The sequence below is a fragment of the Nanorana parkeri genome, unplaced genomic scaffold (assembly GCF_000935625.1).
Source record: "Nanorana parkeri isolate BGI_ZX_2015 unplaced genomic scaffold, ASM93562v1 scaffold474, whole genome shotgun sequence".
Lineage (NCBI taxonomy): Eukaryota > Metazoa > Chordata > Amphibia > Anura > Dicroglossidae > Nanorana > Nanorana parkeri.
In genome coordinates, this window is record NW_017306742.1 from 256,069 (window position 1) to 267,607 (window position 11,539).

At 49.1% G+C, this 11,539-nt stretch overlaps 1 protein-coding gene across 1 annotated transcript in view; it reads right to left on the minus strand.

Moving 5' to 3' along the window:
• Window positions 1–10,436: 10,436 nt before the first annotated feature.
• Window positions 10,437–11,539, minus strand: part of PFDN4 (prefoldin subunit 4) — a 7,418-nt gene continuing 6,315 nt past the window's right edge. The window contains exon 4 of the mRNA XM_018560690.1: window positions 10,437–10,646. Within this exon, the coding sequence (XP_018416192.1) occupies window positions 10,515–10,646 (132 nt within the window). The 3' untranslated portion in view covers window positions 10,437–10,514. The remainder of the gene's footprint in view (window positions 10,647–11,539) is intronic.

An 11,539-nucleotide genomic window follows, 5' to 3' on the forward strand; every position in this document is an offset into this window, starting at 1 on the left:
GGTATAAGGGCCTTAATGTTTAACTCCAGCTTTGTTTATAAAAAAAAACAAATGACCCCCTACAGGTAAATGATATGCATTCATAATATCTGAGTTACTTGCCTTTCTGTAGTCTGAAGAGAATGATGTTTATCTCATGTCTTTCCTCAGGCTGACTGGGAGGGTCTGCTCTCGTTATCACCACCTGGGCATTGTGATTAGAAGAGGAGCATCACCTGCGTCTATTTACTCATGAAGAGCCATTGGAAGTGTCTCAGCAAAAACGAAACTTCTGAATGAAGAAGAGAGCAGCAAATTAGATTTTCTGAGGGTGTTCTGTCCACAAGAGGTGTACAGAACATGCCCAAGTTGATTTTTGTGGCTGCTGGCAGGTTGAAATGAAGAATGTCATTGTACTATATGGACAAAGGTTGTAAATATGGCTGTAACACAGGGGCGGACTGGGCCGGGGGGCAGGGTGGCAATTGCCCCCCGGGCCTCTGTGCTGCCTTTAAAAACGGCCGCTGCCCGCGGCCGTCAGGGGGCCTGTCACTGGCGCCGCTAAAAGCATTTCACGGCCGCCGCTGCAGTGGCTCACGGCGGCCGATCGCTCCTCTAGGCTGACCAATGACACACATAGAAAGGAAATGTTTCAGATTTGCTCCTTTTCTGCCGCAATCTACAATTTTCTCCTCCTAGCATCTTCCCTGACACTATGCTATCCATGGTGTGGCTCCACCCCTCCTCCAGATCACCTAGGGATCCCTTGACACCAATGCAATGGACAACAGCAAGTCCACACTGGCCCGTTCGGGTCAGGAGAAAACTTTCTTGAACAGCTAACCCTTGTAGTGTTTTTGGTGCATTGCCAAGAACAGGGGTGGGCAACTCTGGCCCTCCAGCGGTGCTTTAACTACAAGGCCTCATTCACACGAGAAAAGGCCGGCACATACAGCTCCGTGCTGCGTGCAGGGCCGTATCGGGCCGCTCCCGGGAAGGACAGGTGCTGCGTGTGATTAGTACGCAGCCCCCATCCTTCTCTATGGGACTACGCGGCCATGGGCCGCCCTACGCTCACCTCAAGTGCAGGTCCTTACGGGTGCGAGTGTCCCGGCTCAGATGCAGACAGGATCCATCCCGTCAGCGTACGAGTATGCTCACCCTCACGCAGGCCCGGATTTCCCACAAGGCCACCGAGGCCCGGCCTCGGGGCAGCAGCGGTGACCTTGTGGGGTAGTTGCGGGCGCCGATGTAAGGTGTCCCGGCAGGCGGACTGTAGTGTGCGTCCGCCGTCCAATCACGACGGGGCGGGCCGAGGCTCTGCCCACATGCTCCGTAGTGTGAGGCCGCTGGCCAATCACGGCGCGGCGGGCCAGAACTCCTCCCCCCAGCTGTCAGATATAGGGCGCGAGGTATGAATCCACCGGCGACACCTGCTTTTGGGCAAGCGAGGCTAAATGTAGAGTGGGGAAGCTGCTCGTTTGTTTACAAGTGATCTCGGCGATGTCCCCGAGATCACTTGTACGCAGCGCCTGCAGGTCTTTAATTTCAGAAGACATTTCCAGTTTTATTAAATCTGCAACTTTCATTAAAGTTATACCCAATGATCCTGCCATGGAAGTCCCGGTTCAGACGCTTCCTGTTATAGTGCTGGGGGGCGTGTGGGGGGTGCAGACCACACTCAGGTGACACCAGTGCACCAGCAGGTCCCAGTCCGCTCCCAGAGCCCAGGGAGACAGGAGTCTAATTTATCGTCACAGCAGATGAATTCAGGGAGACAGACCAGAGAACATCCATTCTCCAATATGCTTTGTGTGATCAGTGAGATTCACAGCTCTTCCTGTCTCAGCTGTCACAAGCCGGGCTGCACAGGAAATCAAGCACAATTCTTGCTCGATCTGATGTATCGGAGGACAGGGGAGACATTCTATTGTTTTTTTGGGGGGTTTGGTGACACCATGAGTTACCGCACCAGGTGACACCATGAGTTACCGCACGGGGTGACGCCATGAAGTACCGCACCGGGTGACGCCATGAGTTACCGCACGGGGTGACGCCATGAAGTACCGCACCGGGTGACGCCATGAGTTACCGCACGGGGTGACGCCATGAAGTACCGCACCGGGTGACGCCATGAGTTACCGCACCGGGTGACGCCATGAGTTACCGCACCAGGTGACACCATGAGTTACAGCACCAGGTGACACTATGAGTTACTGCACCAGGTGACACCATGAGTTACAACACCGGGTGACACTACAACTTACTGCACCAGGTGACACCATGAGTTACAGCACCGGGTGACGCCATGAATTACCGCACCGGGTGACGCCATGAAGTACCGCACAGGGTGACGCCATGAGTTACCGCACGGGGTGACGCCATGAGTTACCGCACCGGGTGACGCCACGAGTTACTGCACCGGGTGACGCCATGAATTACCGCACCGGGTGACGCCATGAAGTACCGCACCGGGTGACGCCATGAGTTACCGCACCGGGTGACGCCATGAGTTATCGCATCGGGTGACGCCACGAGTTACCGCATCGGGCGACGCCACGGGTTACCGCACCAGCTGACGCCACGAGTTACCGCACCGGCTGACGTCACGAGTAACCGCACCGAGTGACACTGTGAGTTATCGCACTGGCTGACGCCAACCCTAGTGACGCCTGAGCTGTCAGTTAGGGTTTACATCCACTTTAATTTTAATAACAATCAATAACAAAATGGCTTCTCGTGACCATTTCCTTGAAGGGTGACTAATAAAGACTGAGTACATAGCAGAGAGGTCATTGTACCTGCACCCCTGACCTTCCACTTACTGAGACTTGGGACAGCTCATTATGTAGATTATGCCTATATCTCACCCTGCCTTATATTGCATCGGTGCTGGAAAAAAAGGGTGTTTAAATTATAAAGCGCCATCAATGATTTTCCTCTAGGAATAATCAACAGCCTTAATGCAGACATTTTCTCATCCCGAGAGCTCGCCGCCGCCGTTATTCAGTGTCACGCCATTATCGGACCTCTTTTTATAGCGTCATTATACACTAAATAGTTTTCTGCATGCAGGTACCATTAAAAGTCAGGATGATGGGAGCTGAATCACATTCCCGCCGCGATGCCGATGAACGCTGAGCTCAGCAAATTTCAGCAGAATGCAAAGATGTCCCCCTACGCATTTATCTAATAGCTCAACACCTTGGAGGGCCAGTATTTTACTGCGGCGCGGATCAATAGGTCTCAGCGCCCCACGTTACATGTCTGTTCATCGTTTTCAGTATTACTAAAGCCTGTGTCGGCTAAAAGCGGCCGTGGACTGTAAATGGCGATTGGATGTTAAAGGCCAACTCTGGGCAAATGTAGAGCCCTAGTAGAAATAAAAATACTCACCTTCTCCCTGGATGGGGTCCCCTGCTGTAATTTAATTCTGGCGCTAGGTGTACTCGGTCAGCCCACAGAAGACTGAGGACATACTTTGAGTGCAGAGTTTCTAGGCCACCATGACACCCTGCAAATACGGTGCAATGGTGCAGAGAGCAGCTCCGGTGTCATCAAGTGATTGCCACTCAACAGCCACCCACTGCTTGGGAGGTGGTGAAGAGGATCCTGCACCGTCATGTGACCAGCCTGAAGACACCTGAAAAAGGTAACAGTATAAAAAAAAAGGCAGAAATCATGCTGGGGGGTGTCTAGTAGGCGACGGGGAATACTGGGGTGCCGCAACATGGAGTTGGGCTTTAAAAAGGGGGGGGGGGGGGATCATACTTTCCTTGTGCTGTTCTTATCTTGAGGCAAATGTATCCAGTGACCATTTTTTATAGACATATATACAATTGAAAGCCTGGCTCAACACCCTCCTGTAACACTACGGGGCTTTTTATAAACAATCTGCAGAGCCATTGTTCATCTCTAAGAGCGCTCGTTCTCTACGAATAGAGGCAAAAACAAACGTTCTTCCTGAATTTTCTTTTTTTAGGTCGAATGTAATACTGAACTATGGCCACAAGGTGGAGCGGATGAGCATAGGAAATAAATAATTGTGCTCATCAGCTCCATCTTGTGGCCACAATGAGGTATTACATCTGATCCGGAGAAAAATTTGGCAATATGCATCCAATAGTAACTAGAAATATTAGACAGTTTGGGACACTGTGAGGGGAATTTGTGAAAACTGGAGCAGGCAAAATCTGGAACAGCTGTGCATGGCAACCAATCAGCTTCTCTCTCTCATTTTCAAGCTGTTTGGTTGCCATGCACAGCTGCTCCAGATTCTGTCTGCTCCAGTGTTGATAAATCCCTCCCATGTGTCCAGTTCTGGAGACCTAGGAAGATCAGATAGTCACCAGCACACACACGCAAAGAATCATCAGTCTTATTTCAGTTTATTGAATCATCGTCACCGTTTGTCATACACAGCCAATGTTTCGGAGCCACGCAGGGACAGTTCTTCAATCTGACATAGTGATGGAAGGGTGAGGAAAGAGTAGTTGATGGTTGATCATGATAATCTTAGCTCTATACTCAAATAAATGTAAAAAAAATAAACTTAAAATACATTTTAAAAAAATTCAAAAGGGGCAGACCGGACGGGCCACTTTTTTCTGCCGTCACGCTTCTATGTTTCTATGAAGCAGCTTGATGCAATTCCATGGGCAACTGAAAGAGTAAAGAGTAAGGAATGGTCAGAACGTCAGGTTTCTTGTGCTCCATTTGGGAGACTTTCCTTGTTGTCCCTTAGACAAAAAAAAAAAAAAAAGGCAGAAGTCAAAATACAAAATTCCTTTAGTGAGCGCTGCCCTCCGTCTGCCCATCACATCCAACAACTTCCCGGATTCCCAGTGTGCTTTCCCTGTTGCTTGAGGTGATACAATCTCCATTTCTCTAGACCAGCCTTTCTCAGGGGTGCCTTGAAATTTTTGTAGAGCGTCATGCCTTTCCATTGTGCAAGCAGGCTTCTGATGTGAATGGGAACACTAATGTGAAAGGGGGGCTCTGATGTAAAGGAGGGAGGGAGCTGATATGAAAGGGGGACTTCTGATGTGAAAGAAAGGCAGCTCTGATGTGAAGAAGGGAGGGAGCTGATACGAAGCTTCTGATGTAATAGGGGGCTGTGATGTGAAGGCGGAAAAAGCTGATATGAAGGGGGGGAGCTTCTGATGTGAAAAAAAGGCAGCTCTGATGTGAAGAAGGGAGGGAGCTGATACGAAGCTTCTGATGTAATAGGGGGCTGTGATGTGAAGGCGGAAAAAGCTGATATGAAGGGGGGGAGCTTCTGATGTGAAAAAAAGGCAGCTCTGATGTGAAGAAGGGAGGGAGCTGATACGAAGCTTCTGATGTAATAGGGGGCTGTGATGTGAAGGCGGAAAAAGCTGATATGAAGGGGGGGAGCTTCTGATGTGAAAAAAAGGCAGCTCTGATGTGAAGAAGGGAGGGAGCTGATACGAAGCTTCTGATGTAATAGGGGGCTGTGATGTGAAGGCGGAAAAAGCTGATATGAAGGGGGGGAGCTTCTGATGTGAAAAAAAGGCAGCTCTGATGTGAAGAAGGGAGGGAGCTGATACGAAGCTTCTGATGTAATAGGGGGCTGTGATGTGAAGGCGGAAAAAGCTGATATGAAGGGGGGGAGCTTCTGATGTGAAAAAAAGGCAGCTCTGATGTGAAGAAGGGAGGGAGCTGATACGAAGCTTCTGATGTAATAGGGGGCTGTGATGTGAAGGCGGAAAAAGCTGATATGAAGGGGGGGAGCTTCTGATGTGAAAAAAAGGCAGCTCTGATGTGAAGAAGGGAGGGAGCTGATACGAAGCTTCTGATGTAATAGGGGGCTGTGATGTGAAGGCGGAAAAAGCTGATATGAAGGGGGGGAGCTTCTGATGTGAAAAAAAGGCAGCTCTGATGTGAAGAAGGGAGGGAGCTGATACGAAGCTTCTGATGTAATAGGGGGCTGTGATGTGAAGGCGGAAAAAGCTGATATGAAGGGGGGGAGCTTCTGATGTGAAAAAAAGGCAGCTCTGATGTGAAGAAGGGAGGGAGCTGATACGAAGCTTCTGATGTAATAGGGGGCTGTGATGTGAAGGCGGAAAAAGCTGATATGAAGGGGGGGAGCTTCTGATGTGAAAGAAAGGGGGTTCACTTGTACAAGGGGGCTTGTAGTGTGATATAGGGGTCTCTGTCAAAGGAGAAGGCTTCTGATATGAAAGTGGCTTCTAATGTAAATGGGGGCTCCTGATGTAAAAGGGACCTCGGTGTGAAGGGGGAACCCTATTTTTTTGTGTCTTTTTGCATGAGATTCCCCCTTAAAATCTATACCAGACCCCTATCTGGTATAACGGTCTGGTTTGGATTTTGGAGTTGCCTCATGTTGTTTTTTTACAATATAAACTGAGGTGCCTTGAGATTTTGCATACTTCTAAAGGGTGCCATGACTGAAAAAAGGTTGAGAAACGCTGCTCTAGACTCCATATCCAATCATGCATTGCATCCAGGAAGCAATAATGATGTTACATTGTTTGGATGTTGAGCTGTAGTTGAGAAGGCGGGCTCTGTGGGAGTGGTGCATATTCACAGGGCGGGCGGGCTGGCTCTGTGAGAGTGGTGCATATTCACAGGGCGGGCGGGCTGGCTCTGTGAGAGTGGTGCATATTCACAGGGCGGGCGGGCTGGCTCTGTGAGAGTGGTGCATATTCACAGGGCGGGCGGGCTGGCTCTGTGAGAGTGGTGCATATTCACAGGGCGGGCGGGCTGGCTCTGTGAGAGTGGTGCATATTCACAGGGCGGGCGGGCTGGCTCTGTGAGAGTGGTGCATATTCACAGGGCGGGCGGGCTGGCTCTGTGAGAGTGGTGCATATTCACAGGGCGGGCGGGCTGGCTCTGTGAGAGTGGTGCATATTCACAGGGCGGGCGGGCTGGCTCTGTGAGAGTGGTGCATATTCACAGGGCGGGCGGGCTGGCTCTGTGAGAGTGGTGCATATTCACAGGGCGGGCGGGCTGGCTCTGTGAGAGTGGTGCATATTCACAGGGCGGGCGGGCTGGCTCTGTGAGAGTGGTGCATATTCACAGGGCGGGCGGGCTGGCTCTGTGAGAGTGGTGCATATTCACAGGGCGGGCGGGCTGGCTCTGTGAGAGTGGTGCATATTCACAGGGCGGGCGGGCTGGCTCTGTGAGAGTGGTGCATATTCACAGGGCGGGCGGGCTGGCTCTGTGAGAGTGGTGCATATTCACAGGGCGGGCGGGCTGGCTCTGTGAGAGTGGTGCATATTCACAGGGCGGGCGGGCTGGCTCTGTGAGAGTGGTGCATATTCACAGGGCGGGCGGGCTGGCTCTGTGAGAGTGGTGCATATTCACAGGGCGGGCGGGCTGGCTCTGTGAGAGTGGTGCATATTCACAGGGCGGGCGGGCTGGCTCTGTGAGAGTGGTGCATATTCACAGGGCGGGCGGGCTGGCTCTGTGAGAGTGGTGCATATTCACAGGGCGGGCGGGCTGGCTCTGTGAGAGTGGTGCATATTCACAGGGCGGGCGGGCTGGCTCTGTGAGAGTGGTGCATATTCACAGGGCTGAGTGAAATGGTGTCAGTGCATTGAGGAAGAACATCCTATGGGCATCTTCAGCTTACCAACCTCTAGATGGATCTGGTTATTAGGCGTGGGATAGAACTTATAGAAATTCAATATAGAAATATAGATTTATTTTTTAATTTTTACCTTTTATAAAACAGCTATTTCTCTATGTTGCTAAAAAGCCACAACTTCCTGCCAAATACTGAACTATTTCAGTGATACAATTAGAAAGTACAGCAACAGAACTTTGCTGGAGCGGCGCCCATTGGAAGCTAAACGCACACACCGATTGTAAAGTGTCCACAGTATAAACAAAAGGTCTAAGCCTGGGATCTGTACAAAAAAAAAAATACTTATCACAATATGGCAGAGAGCAGCGACATTAAGAAAGAGAAGGCTGCGCCCGCCAGTGATTTTCCCGAATCTAAATAGAATGCGGGAGGAATGGAAGCGCCCCGGGCTTCCTCCAGGCGCAGATCCGAGAGGCTCTTACACAAGGGTTTGATTCTACCTCCTCCCTTTAAACAATTTCACGCTGACGGTTCCCGACGTGCCGCGCACTCAGCTTATGCACTCAGTCAATTATCTACACTGGGTATTTCGGCGCCTTCTAGCCCGGGGGCCTCCGGTGTCAGAACCAATGTAATCACAAAACAAATACATAAAATAAAATCGGATGCGTTTCCCCCCAGAAATGTCATATTTAAATGTAGATTATGTTGCTGTAATGGAGGTAATGTGTGAGAACGGAATGGCACTCCGAGGAAATAAAGAAAAAATATCAAGCCGGGGAATTGGTCACGCCGGTTATAGAACTCGCCGCTTTCAGATAAAAATGTGAAGGGGTAACGTGTAGTTTTTGTAGTACGTCTACAATGTTTATGTTGCTTTGCAGAGTGTACATAATGACTGTCACCGGCAATAGGCCAGCGCTATAGGAGATGGAAACGGCTTTATATGTTAAAGGGCAACTCCAGTCAAGTGCTTAATTCTCCTGAGTGAAGTCCGACGGGAGTCCGACCCCGGCCAGAGACCGGTGGGAGTCTGAACCTGGCGGGAGTCCGACCCCGGTGGGAGTCTGACCCTGGCGGGAGTCCGACCCCGGCCAGAGACCGGTGGGAGTCTGAACCTGGCGGCGGTCCGACCCCGATGGTAATGAAGGGGTTGGAGAAAGGGACACGCCTAGAGTCCATTGCCGAGACCGGTGGGAGCCTGACCCCGGCCCGAGACCGGTGGGAGCCTGACCCCGGCCCGAGACCGGTGGGAGTCTGACCCCGGCCCGAGACCGACCCCGGCAAGATTTTTTTAGATTTTTTTTTTATTCCATCCAGACATTCATGCACCAAAAAAGTGACATGCTGGAATTTGTTTCCCCAATGCTGTGCAATGCATTTTTATTTCTCAATGCAGAGTTTCTGAGTTGCCTCACAATGCCTATTAATGCATGATAAAAGCTTTGCCATGAACAATGTCTAGAAAGGCCCAGACTTTTAAAGAACATTTTTGTTTTATTTTCCAGAAACAATACAGCACAAAACAGCCTTTTCATTTCACGGGTTTATTACTTGGCTGGCATGTCAGGAGGCCCGAAATTTAGAACTGCAAACAAGGCATTAAAATGTTAACACACGCCCAAAGCACTTCTTCAGAAAGCACAGCGGTCTTCGAGACATTAAAATTGCATAACACTAAGAAGTTTTGTTATTTTATGAAATTCTATTTCCGAAACTGTAGGAGGAAAAAAAGAAATGACAGAAGAAAGATCTGAAAGGCAGAATGCTGTTTTATTTTGCACTTACACAATACATTTACCGGGGTGAATGCTACAGGCCGTGTTCTCAGAATGCAACGTGTCAGGCAAGGTTTACATACGGCCCGTGTCAGGTTTTGGGTTATAATGATAAGAATAGAACAAAGAGAGAGAGCACCGTCCAATCCTGACCATGACTCCACTCCATGTGATCTACAGATCTTCTATACCAGTAACCTCACACTTATGGAACTACAATTTAGCGTATCCATTCAGGGGGAATCAATGACATTAAGGTGAAGGATTCGGCTAAAATTCACTGAGTGAGCCGTACTGAAATGATTCCTAGAGATCGCAAACAGAAAAAGCTGCTGAAGAGCAGAAAAGGCTCCCTGCCATAGAAGAGGTATAATACTACCCTCTGTCTCAGATCTATGCTGCAGTGCTACATCCTCCTTAAGACTCTTCAGCATTTGACACTTCCAGGAGTGTAGGATGTCTGCGTCTCCCACCACGTGCCATGATGCCTTCCTCTATCCTGTCCTGTGGTAATGAAGGGGTTGGAGAAAGGGACACGCCTAGAGTCCATTGCCGAGACCGGTGGGAGCCTGACCCCGGCCCGAGACCGGTGGGAGCCTGACGGGCTTCCGCAGACATACAGCACTCCTAGAAGTGTAAAATGCTGAAGGGTCTTACGGAGGATGCACTGTGCAGAGAAAAATAAAGAGACACGGACCACCAGAATGGTGCATATAATACCTCTTCTATGGCAGGGAACCTCAACTATGATTTTTTTAAGAGGCTGACAGGGTCTCTTTAAGATAGAAGAAAGACATACTCACTTTCTACCTCACTTTCTAGGCTGTCCTCAAACATTACAACCTGGCTGTACAATCTCACATAGAGTATCAACATCTGTGTAGTGGTGAAGCCTACCTGCTGAGATATAAAATACAACGTTCGAATAGGACCATGTACAAATATTATTGTGTCTATAAGGAGATGTACAATCACATTCTAATGTGTGGCTGCATGAAAGCGTACCCAGTCCACAAGGATGAACTGCCCTTTGACAATGGTTCTTAGGGGATCACAATGGCTGCAAAAACCAATTCCTCATCAGGGGAGTTCAAGCAATCTGGCCTCATATTTATAATGTGCAATCAATTAAATAAAAAGAAAAATTTAGAAAAAAGAAAAATAAATCTATGCTGCATTGCACTGATTTAGCTGTCATCCGCATCCAGGTTGATGTTGTTTCCAAACTTGGCGTAGAGCTGGATCTTAAGATCGGAGAGCACATGTTGTATAGACTCTACCCGGGACTGTAACGATTCCATTTCTTCCTCCACCGCTTTCTGGATGAGCGAGAAAAAGAAAAAACAGACTGACCACAGAGAACAAACTGGACACAAAGACATTCCTCACAGCCGGTCGTATCTCCATGTGAGGGGGTAAGATGCACAAACACATTGATCAAAACTGAAGCCGTTTCCCATAGTAACCAATCAGCTTCTCTCTTTCATTTACAAAGCTTAACTGAACAAGGTGAAGAGAGGAGCCGATTGGCTGCCATGGGCAACTGCTCCAGTATTGATACATTCCACCCATAGTATTCCGGTATGTCTCTACAGACTCTTGTAGTAAGTCCTGCGCCCTGTGGTGCTGGTTCTGACTTTGAGTGCCATGGATGGGAGAAGTAAGATTTGCTAACTGGACACAGTAGATACTTCAAGAGTCTTTGCATCAGGAAATAAAACAAAAAGGTAATAACCACTTGGAAAACAAATTACTTCGCTATGCAATATACTACTCAAATGTATTTCTCAAAGTCATACATATTTACATCACTCTACCCCAGGGGAGCACTGTACAGAGAACATATACCTTAATGCTGTACAGAGACCACTGAGCCAGTCACATCAGTCTCTGTACAGAGGAGCTTACACTCTAATGTCCCCCCACAGTCACACACACTATTATTATTATCATCATCATTAGGGGATGCACCAATACCGTTTTTTTGGTATCGAGTACCGATATTTGTTTCCTGTACTCGCCGATACCGAATGCCGGACGTCCCATTCAGGAAGCCAGGCAGAGTGTAATGACTCGTTGCCCGGCTTTCTGGTACCGGAAGTATTGGGCTAGGCATCGAAGCATTTGGGCGAGTACGAGTACTCGCCATCGGCACCGATACTAGTATAGGTATCGGTACATCCCTAATTATTATACATTTATATAGTACAGA